At 39.2% G+C, this 16,036-nt stretch overlaps 1 protein-coding gene across 1 annotated transcript in view; it reads right to left on the minus strand.

Annotated features, from left to right (window-relative positions):
- Window positions 1-16,036, minus strand: part of ccdc141 (coiled-coil domain containing 141) — a 131,066-nt gene that overhangs the window by 20,755 nt on the left and 94,275 nt on the right. The window contains exons 18-20 of the mRNA XM_059966774.1: window positions 7,106-7,246; window positions 6,795-6,992; window positions 1,953-2,136 (exon numbers count right to left, since the gene is read on the minus strand). Coding sequence (XP_059822757.1) covers window positions 1,953-2,136; window positions 6,795-6,992; window positions 7,106-7,246 — 523 coding nt within the window. The remainder of the gene's footprint in view (window positions 1-1,952; window positions 2,137-6,794; window positions 6,993-7,105; window positions 7,247-16,036) is intronic.

The raw sequence follows: 16,036 nt of genomic DNA on the forward strand, positions 1-16,036 counted from the left end.
CAGGACTCACACAGCCAGGTTCAGGAACAGTTATTACCCGTGAACCATCAGGCTCTTGAACCAACTTCACTTGCCCCATCACTGAAATGTTCCCACAACCTACGGACTCATTTTCAAGGACTCTTTATCTCATGTTCTTGATATTCATTGCTTATTTATTTATTTATTTATTTACTTATTTATTTATTTATTTATTTACTTACTTATTTACTTATTTACTTATTTATTTATCTATTTATTTATTTATTTATTTATCTATTTATCTATTTATCTATCTATTTATCTATTTATCTATCTATCTATCTATCTATTTATTTATCTATCTATCTATCTATCTATCTATCTATCTATCTATCTATCTATCTATCTATCTATCTATTTATCTATTTATTTATCTATTTATCTATTTATCTATTTATCTATTTATTTATCTATCTATCTATCTATCTATCTATCTATCTATTTATCTATCTATCTATCTATCTATCTATCTATCTATTTATTTATTTATCTATTTATTTATTTATTTATTTATCTATTTATCTATTTATTTATCTATCTATCTATCTATCTATTTATTTATTTATTTATTTATTTATTTATTTATTTATTGTTGTTATTTCTTTCTTTTTATAGTTCCCAGTTTGTTGTTTTTTGCACACCTGTTGAATGCCCAAGTCAGTGTGCTCTTTCATCTGTTCTCTTATGGTTATTAGATTATTATGGATTTACTGAATACGCCCACAAGAAAATGAATCTCAAGGTGACGTATATGTACTTTGATAATAAATTTTCGTTGGACTTTATTGACGTGATGTATAGGATAGTGTAGGATGATAAGAGGCATAAATAGAATGGGAGCCAGCATCTTATCCATAGGATGACAAGAGGGCATATTTTTAAGATGATTGGAGGAAAGTAAAAGGGGGATATCAGATGGAGGTTTTTACAAAGAGAGTGGTAAGTTCATGGAAAGTTCAACTGGGTTGGTGGTTGCGACAGATACATTAGGAACAATTAGGAGACTCTTAGACAGGCACATGAATGAGAGTAAAATGGCAGGCTATGTGGAAGGGAAGGATTAAATTGATACTGGAATCGGTTAAAAGGTCAGCTCAACATCATGAGCTGAAGAGCCTGTACTGCGCAGTACTGTTCTATGTTCCAGCACTAACCAATTAAAAATCAAAACTTCAGGTGTTCCTCCCAAACACAGACCATCGACACAATGTGATGGAGCAGTTCTAGAGGTTCAAGGGTCATCCCAGTGGGAAAAGGATGTAGAAGGCCCTGCACAGTCAATGAAAAAGTCTGTCCCTCCCAGCTTTGAGTGCCACAGCCCTGAGCCCATGCTCAACATCTAGATGCAGCTCGTTTCTGCCTTATGAAACTAAATGTCTCTGTACTGGTCACATAAATTTGTGACTATGGACTTAGTTAGAAATTGCTTACATAAACCACCTTTTAGGTTTTATCGAATAAACATTCCCACTAAAGATAAATGTGAGAAATTTTGCTGTAAGCTAGAACCTCAACTGCTAGAAAAGATCATGACCTGAAAATGTAATCTTTAGTCCCTCTCTAGATGATGATTTCCTAAACTCACAGAATTTACTTTTGCAGTTCACTCTCAGTTTCGTACATCGACACAACTATATTTACCAGTAATCTTTTCTAGAAATCCCATAAGCATCCCGTCAATAAATACATGGAAGGGCCACAGGTTGTTCTTTCTGCAGGTGAGATTAGGGCACACTTGGGGCACAGTGAATATATGAGTACTGATGGAGCAGAGTGAAAGAAAATTGACTTTGCATCCAACCATTTGATACTAATGTGTATTCCTTGATGTTGCAAAGGTGACAGGAGGAGTTGGGCACCCTCCCTGCAGTAACATTTCACAGCTTAGTGAATGCAATAAAAAAAGAAATGCAGTAACTATTAGCTCTAACCATATAGCTGTTTTGCCATTTCTGTGATTTGTTGGATCCTCTCCTCCTGTTGTGGTACAGTAGGCCATACAAACTTCTCAAACTGCTTGTAGAGAACTGCCACTGCTTCCTTCGTCTTGCACTCGGAAGAATACTTTCCAACTCTGACTACTGTACCACTCGTGTCTTCACACCAGAACTGACTCTGAAATAGAGATTGTAAACATCAAAATCCTGTGTTTTCTGTACATAATACATATACAGATAGAGTCATATAAAAGTATGGCATAGAAACAGACCCTTCGGCCTATCTTGTCCATGCTGACCCACTTAAACTGCCTACTCCCATTGATCTACACCTGGACCATAGCCCTCCACACCCCTACCATCCACGAATCTATCCAAACTTCTCTTAAACTTTGGAATCGATCTTTCATGCACCACTTGTGCTGACAGCTTGTTCCACACTCTTACAACTCTCTGAGTAAAGATGTTTTCCCTCATGTTCCCCTTAAACATTTCACCTTTCACAGTCCTCCATGACATCTGGTTGTAGTCCCACCCAACCTCAGCAGAAAAAGTCTGCTTGCATTTACCTCATCTATGCCGCTCATAATTTTGAAACCCCCTATCAACCTCTCCTTAATCTTCTACATTCCGAGAAATAAAGTCCTAACCTATTCAATCTTTTGTTGTAACTCAGGTCTTCCAGGCCAGCAACATCCTTGTAAACTTTATCTATACTCTTTCAACCTTATTTACATCTTTCCTGTAGGTAGGTGATCAAGACTGCACACACTACTCCAAATTAGACTTATACAACTTCAACATAACATGCCATCTTCTGTACTCAGCACTTTGATCTATCAAGGCCAATGTGCCAAAAACTTTCTTTACAACCCTATCAAACTGTGCCGTCACTTTCAATGAATTATGGGCGTGTATTCGCAGATCCCTAGTTCTACCACACTCCTCAGTGCCCTGCCATTCACTGTGTAATACCCACTCTAATTGGTCTTACCGAAGTGCAACACCTCACACTAGTCTCCATTAAATTCAATCTATTTGTTTTCAGCCCATATTTCCAGCTGGTCCAGATCTCACTGCAAACCATGATACCCTCCTCACTTTCCACTACACTACCAATCTCGGTCTCATCCAGAAATTTGCTGATCCAGTTAACCACATTATCATCTAGATCATTGGAATAGATTATAAACAACAGACCCAGCACCGACCCCTGAGGCACTCCACTAGTCACAGGCCTCCAGTCACAGAGGCTACCGTCTACTATCACTCTCTGGCTTTTCCCACAAAGCCGATGTCTAATTCAATTTACTCCCTCATCTTGAATGCCCAGCAATGGAACATTATTGACTAACCTCCCATGCAGGACCTTGTCAAATGTCTCGCTAAAGTCCATGTAGACAACAACTACTGCCTTGCCTACGTTAACTTTGCTGGTAACTTCCTCAAAAAAACTCTATAGGATTGGTTAGACATGACCTAGCATGCTTGAAGCCAAGCCATCCTTAATCACTCCATGTCTATCCAAACACAAATATATCCTGTCCCTTAGAATACCTCCTAATAACTTTTCCATCACTGACGTCAAGCTCACTGTCCTATAATTTCCTGGTTTATTTTTAGAGCTTTTCTTAAACTGTGGAATAAAATTGGCTATGCTCCAATCTTCTAGTACCTCACCTGTCACTAAGGATGATTTAAATACTGTATCTCTGCTAGAGCCCCAGCAAATTCTGAACTTGCCTCCTGCAGGATCCAAGGGAACCATAAGACCATAAGACATAGAAGCCATCTTGCCCATTGAGTCTGCTCTGCCATTTAATCATGGCTGATCCTTTTTTCTCCTCAACCCCAGTTCCTGGCCTTCTCCACATAACCTTTGATAGCATGTCCAATCAAGGACCTATCAATTTCTGTCTTAAATACACTGAACGACCTGGCCTCCACAGCTGCATGTGGCAACAAATTTCACAAATTCACCACCATTTGGCTAAAAAAAATTTCTCTGCATCTCTGTTTTGAAAGAGCGCTCTCATATCCTGACTGAGGCTGTGCCCTCTTGTTCTAGACTCTCCCACCATGGGAAACTTCTTTTCCACATCTACTCTGTCTAGACGTTTCAACATTAGATAGGTTTCAATGACATCCCCCCTCATCCTTCTGAATTTCAATGAGTACAGACCCAAAGCTATCAAACGTTCCTTATATGATAACCCCTTCATTCCTGGAATCATTCTTGTGAACTTCCTCTGGACCCTCTCCAATGCCAGCACATCTTTTCTAAGATGAGGGGCCCCAAACTGTTCACAACACTCACGGAGAGGCTTCACCAGTGTCTTATAAACCCTTCAGCATTACATCCTTGTTCTTGTATTCTAGACCTCTCAAACTGAATGCTAACATGGCATTTGCCTTCCTCACCACCGACTCAACCAGTAAGTTAACCTTCAGGGTGTTCTGGACAAGGACGCCCAAGTTCCTCTGCATCTCAGATTCCTGGATTTTCTATTTAGAAAATACTCCATACATTTATTTCTACAACCAAAATGCATGACTATGCATTTTTCAACATTGAATTTCACACCTTGTCAGGCCCTGGGGATTTATACTCCCTAATTTGCCTCAAGACAGCAAATACCTCCTCCTCAGTAATTTGTATAAAGTCCACGATGTTACTCTGTTTTGTCTTACTCTGTTTCCTTCTCCTGAGTAAATACAGATGCAAAAAATGCATTTAAGATCTCCCCCATCTCTTTTGATTCCAGGCATGGATTACCACACTGATGCTCCAGTTGTGTCCTTTGCAATCCTTTTGCTCTTAACATATATGTAAAATACCTTAGGATTCTTCTTCACCGTGTCTGTTAGGGCAACCTCAAGCCTTCTTTTAGCCCTCCTGGTTTCTTTCTTCAGTGTTCTCTTGCATTGCTTATATGCTTTAAGCACCCCATTTGTTCCTACCTGCCTATACCTGCAATGCACCTCCCTTTTTTCTTAACTGGAGTCTCAATATCTCTTGAAAACCAAGGTTCCCTTCATCTGTTATCTTTATCTGACAGGCCCACACAAGCTTTGTACTCTCAAAATTTCTCTTTTGAAGGCCTCCCACTTACTAAGTACACCTTTGCCAGAAAACAACTTGTCCCAATCCACACTTGCTTGATCCTTTCTGATACCATCGAAATTGGCCTTTCTCCACTTTAGAATCTCAGCCCATGGACCAGAACTATCTTTTTGTGTATTTACTTTAAAACTAATGGCATTGTGATCACCAGATGCAGTGTTCTCCTACACAATCTACTATCACCTGCCTTGTCTCATTCCCTAATAGGAGATCAAGTATTGCACACTCTGTCATTGGGACTTCTATGTACTGATCAAGAATGCTTCCCTGAACACATTTGACAAACTCTATTCCATCTTGGCTTTTTACAGTATGGGAGTCCCAGTCAATCTGTGGAAAGTTAAAATCACCTACTATAACAACCTTATGTTTCTTACAACAGTCTGCAATCTCTCTAAATCCGTGCCTCTAAATCCCGCGGACTGCTGGGTTTTCTGTAATATAGCTCCATTAACATGGTGTAACTTTTGTATTGCTCCGTTCTGCCCATAATGTCTCACTAGATGAGTCCTCCCGTCTGCCCTGGCTGAGCACTGCCATGACATTTTTCTTGACTAGTAACACCACCCTTCCTACTTTAATCCCTCATGCTGAATATAGAGCTGCCAGTCCTGCCCCTCCTGCAACCAAATCTCACTGATGGCTGCAATATCATAATTCCAGGTGTTGATCCACACCCTGAACTCATATGCCTTTCCTACGATACTTCTTGCACTGAAACATATGCAGCTCAGAACATTAGTTCTGAGCTTTGATTCCTGACTTTGCTTGCCTCCACAAGCTCCCCATTAGCTGTTCTAGATCTCTGGCTCCCATCCCCCGCAACTCTGGTTTAAACCCCCACCTTTGTGTAGCACTAGCAAACCTTCCTGCTGGAATATTAGTTCCCCTCCAGATCAGGTGCAAACCGTTTCATCTTTATAGGTCCCAACTTCCCAGGCAGAGAGCCCATTGATCCAAAAGTTTTATGCCCTACCTCCTACACCAACTCCTTCACCACTTGTTAAACTGTATAATCTTCCTATTTCTGGCCTCACTAGCACGTGGCACAGGTCACAATCCTGAGATCACAACCCTGGAAGGTCCTGCACTTCAACTTAGCACCTAACTCCCTGAAGTCACTTTGCAGAATCTTATCTCTCTTCCTACCTTTTTCATTGTTACCTACATGGACCACAACCTCTGGCTGTTCACCCTCCCGCTTAAGAATGCTGAGGACTTGATCCAAGGTATTCTGGCCCCTGGCACCCAGGAGGCAACATACCACCCAGGAAGCACCTTCTGGTCCACAGAACCTTCTTTCTCTTCCCCCAACTAATAAATTCCCCATCACCACAGCTCACTTCTTCTGCCCCCTTCCCTTCTGAGTCACAGAACCAGACTCAGTGCCAGAGACCTGCCTGCTGTGACTTTCCTCTGCTAGGTAATTCCTCACTTCTCCAACAGCATCCAAAGTGGTATACCTGTTGTTGAGGATGTTAGCACAGTTGTTTAATCCCTTTCCCATATTTGTGAAAATGAAATAATTATAATTATTTCCACACCTAAATAATGTGTTCCATCTATGCCAAAACTATTGAAACAGCCAAATGTTATTTTAAATGTATATATGTGTTTTTCATTTGCAATTAGTTACATGAGCAAAAGTTAGATGCAAGGAACATACTATAGTTAAATTTATTGAGTACTATACATTCAAATACATTGTTTACCTCTTCCATTGCCTTTTGTAAATGTACAGTCATGTCCAAATTTTGTTTGTATTCCTCCACTGTCTTGTTAAGTTCATCGAGATCTCTCTGTAATTCATTCAGGGATTCTCCAACTGGATTCACTTCTGCTTTGTTCGTGCATATTTCAAGAGCTTTACTGACTTTAGTGGCACACTGAAGCATTTTCTTTTTGAAGTTCTTAATACAGAAAGCACAGATAGATATCAGCTCACGCACATGTACAACAGTCAGAGGGTGCAGTTGCAGCGAACGATTATGTTTGGTCATTGAAAGTAGGTATACTGTTTTACCTCAATTCTTTCAATGTACATTTCAACTTGCTGGACTTGAGTCCTGATGACTTTCAGATTGGAAAATTTTTCTTTTTTTTTCAGATGACTGAATTTCAAGTTGTTAAACTTCCTCTTGAGGTCTTTATAGCATTCTTTTAACTTCAAATAAATGTTTTGACAAGATTATTTACTTATCATCTTGACTCTAAAGAATATCTTAAAAGAATCACATCTGAATATTCTTGATAACTGCAGTCAGAAAGAAGTCAGCTTATTTAATAGGCGGCTTCATTTATTAAGAACAGTGCGTTGACATAGGACAAATAAAGCATTTAACGGTACCAACAATAAATATTATGACCTTAGTTTTCAATGCAGTGCAAAAGTTTATTCAATTTACCCTCATCTATCTAAGAACATTTATGGCTTTGTGAGCCTTCCTTTGAAATGGATTGACAGAGGCACAGGGTATGACAGAAGCACTGTCAGCTCACTTCCAGCCCAAGAACCAAATGCAGTAGCCTAGGTCACAGGCAAGGAAATTTGCTACTCTATACCAACGAGTGCCAATGTCAGCTGTTGTAAAATAATCAAATCAATCATTGCATTACGACGGTTGGAAGTTATTTTCTTGCTCTGTAAGGAAAAGTTATAATGCATTAAAGGGTGGAGAAAACCATATGTATTTCGGGAATATTTAATCAGTCTTTAAACCTTTGCCACAATGGAAAATGCTTCATCATCATATTGGGGTAGAAAGCATATTTTATTTCTCTTTTGCAGGTAAAATAAGAGACAAATTTGGCAACATCGTATTTCAGGCAGCCTATTTGATTAAAGTTCTTCAATAAATGCAAAGAATAATTAAGAGAACAGAAATATTTCTTTCAACAATCCCACTTCAATTTGAATGATTTGACTCATCCCTAAACTGGAATGTATCTGAAGGCATCCTATGTATTCTATGTATCCTACAGCCTAAAATTATTTTTCTGGAGATTAGCTCCTTTTGCTAGCACCAGAGGACATAACTGTAGCCCGATGCAATTTTGTAAATGATCACAGGCCTCTTTGTTCTGAGACCTGATGATTGTAGAACCAAATTAAATGGACCTAAGTAATTTCTGACTCTCCATGTGGGAGGATAGTGTAAAAGAACTAACCACTCTTGTTTAAAATTATTCTAACCTGTGACTGGGAAAAGGCCATTAAGATAAATGGATTAAGTTGTAATATTAATATGCAACAATTCTAACCACAAATTTGAAAAAAGTAATTGATTTGAATAGTATTTTCAAAGATGGCTTTTAAATTAATAGCTGTTTAAATTAATTGACAACCGTTGCATTTTCTTGTATACAGATTATCTACCAGCTAATTTCTCTCCTTCTATCCAACAGCTTCTGCAGAGAAGTAATATTCTAATACCTAGATATTAGTGGGTACCCCGCTCAATGATGAGAGAATGAAATGAGAGATAACTAACATTATTTCCCATTCAGAAGATGCAGGACATGCAATTGTGATCCTTTTCATTGTGGTTATTAATTTCACACAAGGAATTCAGTGAAGTGAGGAATCAGCCTCAATCTTATTGTGCTCAATCTAAACTATAGTTTATATTTATGTTGATATGTGTATTGTTTAATTAAACTTAAAATTCAGTTCTCCAGAAATTGGGTAGTTGAATTCATTATTGATATTATTTCTTGTTTAAGGTTTGACTTTTAATACTAAACTACATCTCTAGAAATACATGTTCATTAGCATGAAAATCACACCATTATAATTCAGACTCATGTCAAAGAGAGACAGCTGTTCTCGATGACCCAACACCACATCTTTTTATAGGTTTAAAGTCACCAGCTTCTTTTAAATCCCTTGATATTGACACCACTTGTAATGCAGTCTCTGAGATGGCTTCAGCTTTTATTTCACAAGAATTCTACCAACTATGTGTCCAAGTTAGGCCAATATTCTCTCTGTGTCGAATATTTTCTGATGACTAGTTCAATAGATTATATTTGTTGGTTCATTCTGGAAGTTTCTGTTCCTAAGCATAATTGTTATATCACAGCTGTTGTATCGATAGAGCCTTTGCAACCATCTGCTTAATTCTACACCCCATGTGATTTAAATAACATTTATAAAACTTTTCTAACATTCAGCATTTTAATACTGTTGTCATAGTCCTAGACAACCAACACAAATGTTTAGGTTTCAAATTAAGAAATACAAATCAGCCAGATTTTGTGGAGAAAATAATATTGTGTAACATTCTTCGACCTTCAATATACAGTATGTCGCAATCAAAGAATTTAAATCAAGTAAGAAGTGTTTTAAGCATAAATATTCCCTTTTTCATGTCTCATTATTGAGAATATCTCTTATAGAGTCAAAGAGCACTACAGCACAGGAACAGATGCTGGACCTGCATACTTTATTTTGCATCTGAACTTCTGTGGCTGGTGAATAACAGGCTTGCCTACATATTGCCAACCAATAGGCGCACAATATGTTACCTGTATTTTGAATTGGGTGTAATAAACCAAAAATACAAGCTGCTGAACCCTTCCAACAGCCCTTTCTACATTTCTGCACATCAGACATCTTGCATTTAAAGGCTCATTTCTACAAATCTTTACAAAGTGAAACTTGAGGATGCTGTCAAAGTCAAAAATCTTAAATATTCTCTATTAATCTCAGAAATTAGCCCAGTCCAGATTGAAGGAATTTGCTACATGTTAAGCCAGTTAAAAAAAAAATCTCCTCTATTCCACAGTTATTTTAAGAACCAAAAGCCAGATTATTATGAGATTTTTTAATATAATCACATTAGAGTATAAATATTTGCTTTACTTTTTCAGTTTATTTTACAGGTAAGGAGAATATAGAATACCAGACGGACATCTATATGTGTTTTATTGACCACAGCAAGGCCTTCGACTGTGTCGATTATGACAAACTATGGATCACATTAAGTCACCAGGCCGTACCAGGACATTTGATCATCCTTATGCGCAATCTTTACGTCAATCAAGAAGCAGCAGTTCAAACGGGAACAGGAAAAACAGAATGGTTCAGCATTCGTAAAGGGGCATGGCATAGCTGTATTCTCTCCCCCTGCCTGTTTAACTTACACACCTAGTTAATCTGCAGAGAAGGAGGAATATACGAGGAGAATCAAGGGGTAAGAATTGGTGGCAGAATCATCAGTAACCTTTGTAAACTGATGACATGACAATACTAGCTGAAAATGAAGAAGACCTGAAGCATCTGCTAACCAACATCAAGGAACATAGCCTCAAGGTAGGTCTGCACCTTAATCTTAAAAAGACTAAGATTATGACTACAGGCAGCACAACCGATTTCAATCTCAATGGAGAGGCAATTGAACTGGTTGACAGCTTTAGCTTGCTAGAATCAATTATTAACACTGAAGTGGCAAGCAGTTAAGAAATCCAATGAAGAATCGCCCTTGGCAGAGCAGCCATGAAGGATTTAGAGAAGGTCATTGGGAATAGGAATCTATCTCTACATACTAAGATTCCACTATTGTAGGCGACGGTGTTAACATCAACATCATATGGATGTGAAAGCTGGATGGTAAAGAAGAAGGATAGGAAGCATATCAACGCCTTTGAACTGTGGTGCTGGAGAAAAATACTACGCATCTCATGGATCTCTCATAGAATAAATGAATCGGTCCTCAACAAGATCAAAACAAGTCTCTCTCTGGAGAAACTTGACAAGACTCAGCCTCTTGTTCTTTGGACACGTCATGTGAAGAAACAGCTCCCTGGGAAACGATATCATGCTCGGCAAGATGGAAGAACAATGGAAGAGAGGAAGGCTGCCAATCAGATGGATGGGCACAGTAAGGACAGTTGGGAATGCAATGTAATCAACAATGAGCCACTTTTGCGAGGGTAGAAGCTCACTTAGAGCAACTATCCATAGGGTTGCCAAGAGTTGATGACGGCTCGGTAACACTTAACAACAATGAGGAGTATATCCATGTTAGATATCTATGTAAATCACACTTTATACTATAGGAAATATAGAAATTGTGGCCCAGTGGTCCAACAGTTAGTGTTGCAGCCTTCCAGATGCAAGAGCAGGATTCAATCCTGACCACTGGTACTGTCTACGTGGAATAGACACATTTTCCTCATTACCATTCTCCCCTGATCTCCACCAGGTTGTTTTATTTTCCTTCTGCATCCAAAGATGCACTGGAGGCTGATTAGCTATTGTAAGTCCTCCTTTAGTATATGAATTTTATTTTCCTTCTGCATCCAAAGATGCACTGGTAGGCTGATTAGCTATTGTAAGTCCTTTAGTATATGAAAATACCAAAACAAACCAAAGGGAAGCTAGGGGCATAAACTGCAGGGTTGCATTTAAATAAAGAGAGCAGAGAAGGGAACTTATGACATTGTCCTATTGGTCCTCCCTGTTGTAATGATTAAGAATTCTGCTAGCATGCACCCACAAAAATAAAGACAAAACTGAACACAAAGAGTAGGATAAAGGTTCAGCTTCAGAGACAAATTAATGGTACTGCAGGTAATGCTGCTGCTTCATACTTCTAGTCCAATCCTGACCACCTGTTGTGGAGCTTATAGGTTTATACTTAAAAATAAGAGTTAATTAAATGCACAAAAAACCCTTACAAATACTGAAAAGGTAGAAACTAAAGCAAAATCTATTCTTAAAAACAGAAGTTTCTCTCCCTTTTGCCTCCTCATCCATAGTCCTATGATTCTCATTGAAATCAAAGGGTTATAGACCGTGCACCAGATTGACTTAGTATGAATCAGAATCAGGTTTATTGTCACTGTCTTATATGACATGGAATTTGTTGTTGTATGACAGCAGCACAGTAAAAATTTATAAAATTACTATAGATTATGAATTAAATAAATAGTGCAAAATAAGGAATAATGAGGTCATGTTCATGAACCATTGAGACATATGATGATACAGGAGAAGAAGCAGTTTCTGAATTGTTGTGTTATACTTCCTCCCTGATGGCAATAATAAGAAGAGGGTATGTCATGAATTGTGAGGTCTGGCTTCTGGATGCTGGCTTCCTGAGCCTCTGCCTCTTGAAGATGTCTTTCATTGTGAGGAGGTTGTGCCCGTGATGGAGCTGCTGAGTCTAGAACCCTTTGCAGGCTCTTGCAATCCTGTCCAGACTCCATTCCAGGCTGCAATGCAACCAGTCTGAATGCTCTCCACTGTACTATACATCTGGAGAAAGTTGCACGAGTTTCTCCCCAAACTGCTAACGAGTAGATTCACTGGCATGCTTTATTCAAGATTGCATCAATATGTTGAGCCCAGAACAGATCCTCCAAGATGCTGAAATCCAAGAACTCGAAGCTGCTCTCCTTTTCCACGGTTGAGCCCTCAAAGTGAACAGGAGCATTTTCTCCTGACCTTCCCTTCCTGAAGTCCACAATCAATTCCTTGGTATTGCTGACGTTGAGTCCAAAGTTGCTTTATGATACCTCAAAGATGTTGCCAGCAGTTTTTGTAGACTTCCTCCAGTTTGTCCACAAAACAGCTTATTCTTTTCTTAACATATATTTCTTTTCTTTTCTAGGTGGCTGGGGTTCTGTCAGAGTCCATGACCTAAACCAAAAGCAGTAGGTTTTCAGACTGCTTGTGAGGCCTGGCATTTCACTATCTACAGAAGAAGCCTGGAAGATGCACACCTTTGTGCTTTTGTTCCTTTTCTTTCTTTCTCTCTCTCTCTCCCCCTCCTTCCCTCCTATTCATACCTTGGCAGAGGTGTGTGGCGGGGGTTGGGGGGGGAGGGAAGGTCAGTGCTTCTGCTGCTGCTTGTGTGTGGGGGAGAGATCTCTGATGTTACTATCATTCATTCTTTGGGATGTCTTCGTGGATGTCTCCGTGAAGAGTAAGAATTTCAGGCTGTATACTGTATCCATTCTCTGATATGAAATTGAACCATTTAAACCATTTGAATCACTCAGCCAGCTTATCTATCGCACTCCTGTCCGACTCCTCATCACAATCTGAGATTCTGCGAATAATAATGACGCCAGCTGTAAATTTATAGATTACATTTGAGCTGTTCTTGGCCACATGATTATGAGTGTAAAGAGAACAGAGCAGTGGGCTGAGCATGCATTCTTGAAGTGAACCTCTATGAATTGTCTTTGAGGAAGAGATATTATTTGTGCTATTGACTCCCATTAAGTCCGATCCCAGCCATTGGTGGAACAGGCTGGTGTACGTAAGATTTATTATAAATTACTATAATTGCACATTTAAACAGAGACATAAAGATTTTTACTCCTTGCGTATATGAAGGATGTAAGTAGTAAAGTCAATTCAATTCATTTAGGGTAGAAAAACATAGCATATTTGTTATATATTTTTTAAAAACAGCAAGTCACAGACTTAAATAATAAGTCCCAAGACAGGATGATTGCAGAGTTATTGTTTTACACAAGTTAGGTAAAAGCACTGCAGATTCCCAAAGTTGAAACCTCCAGGTCTGTTGATTCAGGAAAAATTCCCTTAGATTGGAAAATTATTCAATTCACTCTACCAGCTGAGAAAGAGAAATACTGGTGAAAGTAAGACCAGTTGTTTAATAGCAAACTAACACAATGCAATTAAACTGCATTTGCTGTGTCTGATAGAAAGAGTTTGATAACATTTTACTGCCTGCTTAATAATTCACAAGTGAAGGAAGCAAAGCATCACATCACAAGGAAATTACAATGGCATGACAGGGGAACTGGCCAAAGTTGACTGGAAAGGGACATTAGCAGGAAGGACAGCAAAGCAGCAATGGCTGGAGTTTCTTCAAAAAATGAGAGATGTGCAAGACAGGTATATTCCAAATAAGAATGGAAGAAGGACACTGCTGTGGCTGATAAGTGAAATCAGAGCCAAAGTAAAATCAAAAGAGAGGGCATACAAGGAAGCCAAAGCTAGTGGGAAGATAGAGGATTGGGAAGCTTTTAAAAACTTGCAGAGGGAAACTACAAAAGTCATTTGAAAGGAAAAGATGAATTATGATAGGAAGCTGGTGATTAACATCAAAGAAGATACTAAAAGCTTTTTTAAAGTATATCAAGGGTAAAAGAGTTGAGGATAGATATAGGACCAATAGAAAATGATGCTGAAAATATTGTAATGAGAGATGCGGAGATGGCAGAGGAACTGAATGTGTATTTTGCATCAGTCTTCACAGTGGAAGACATCGCAGTATACTGGACATTCAGGAATGTCAGGGAAGTGAAGTGTGTGCAGTGAAAATTATGACAGAGAAGGTGCTCAGAAAGCTTAGTGGTCTGAGGGTGGATAAATCTCCTGGACCTGATGGAATGCACCCTGAGGTTCTGAAGGAATTAGCTGGAGAGATTGAGGAGGGATTAACAATGATCTTTCAAGAATCGACAGAATCTGGCATTGTACCGGATGACTGGAAAATTGCAAATGTTACTCTACTATTTAAGAAGGGTAGGAGGCAGCAGAAAGGAAATGATAGACCTGTTAGCCTGACATCAGTGGTTGGAATCGATTGTTAGGGATGAGATTACAGAGCACCTGGAGGTACATGACAAGATAGGCCAAAGCCAGCATGGTTTCCTGAAAGGAAAATCCTGTCTGACTAACCTATTGCAATTTTTTGACTAAATTATAAGCAGGGTCGACAAAGGAGATGTGGTAGATGTGGTGTACTTGGATTTTCAGAAGGCCTTTGACAAGGTGCTGCACATGAGATGCCTAGCAAGATAAAAGCCCATGGAATTACAGAGAAGTTATTAGCACAGTTGGACCATTGGCTGGTCAGCAGTAAACAGAGAGTGGGAATAAAGGGATCCTATTTTGGCTGGCTGCCGGTTACCAGTAGAGTTCCACAGGGGTCGTTGTTGGGATCGCTGCTTTTTATGACGTATGTCAATGATTTAGACTATGGGATTAATGGATTTTGGGGCTAAATTTCCTGATAATACAAAGATTGGTGGAGGAGCAGGTATAGTAGAGGAAACAGAGAGCCTGTAGAGAGATTTAGATAGTTTAGGGGAATGGGCAAAGCAGTGGCAAATGAAATACAATGTTGGAAAGTAAATGGTCATACACTTTGGTGGAAGAAATAAATGAGCAGACTATTTAGATGGGGAGAGAATTCAAAATGCAGAGATGCAAAGGGACTTGGGAGTCCTTGTGCAGGATACCCAAAAGGTTAAGCTCCAGATTGAGTCAGTGGTGAAGAAGGTAAATGCGATGCTGGCATTCATTTCTAGAGGTATGGAATATAAGAGCAGAGATGTGATAGTGAGGCTCTATAAGGCACTTGTGAGACCACACTTAGAGTATTGTGTGCAGTTTTGGGCTCCTTATTTTAGAAAGGGTATACTGACATGGGAGAGGGTTCAGAGAAGATTCAAGAATGATTCCAGTAATGAAAGGGTTACCTTATGGGGAATGTCTGGCAGCTCTTGGGCTGTATTCCCTGGAGTTCAGGAGAATGAGGGGGGAATCTCATAGAAACATTCCGAATGTTAAAAGGCCTGAACAGATTAGATATGGCAAAGTTATTTCCCATGGTAGGGGAATCTAGGAAAAGAGGACGCAACTTCAGGATGTCCATTTAGAACTGTGATGTGGAGAAATTACTTTAGTCAGAGGGTGGTAAGTCTGTGGAATTTGTTGCCACAAGTGGCTGTGGAGGCCAAGTCATTGTGTGTATTTAAGGCAGAGATTGATAGGTTCTTGATTAGCCAGGGCATGAAGGGGTATGGGCAGAAGGCAGCGGTGTGGGGATGACTGGAAGAATTGGATCAGCCCATGACTGAATGGCAGAGCAGACTCGATGAGCCAAATGACCTACTTCTGCTCCTATATCCTATGGTCTTATGGTGTCATCTTTAAATTTTAAAAGTTTATTTAGAGATACAGTGC

This window comes from Hypanus sabinus, chromosome 4 (genome assembly GCF_030144855.1).
Source record: "Hypanus sabinus isolate sHypSab1 chromosome 4, sHypSab1.hap1, whole genome shotgun sequence".
NCBI lineage: Eukaryota > Metazoa > Chordata > Chondrichthyes > Myliobatiformes > Dasyatidae > Hypanus > Hypanus sabinus.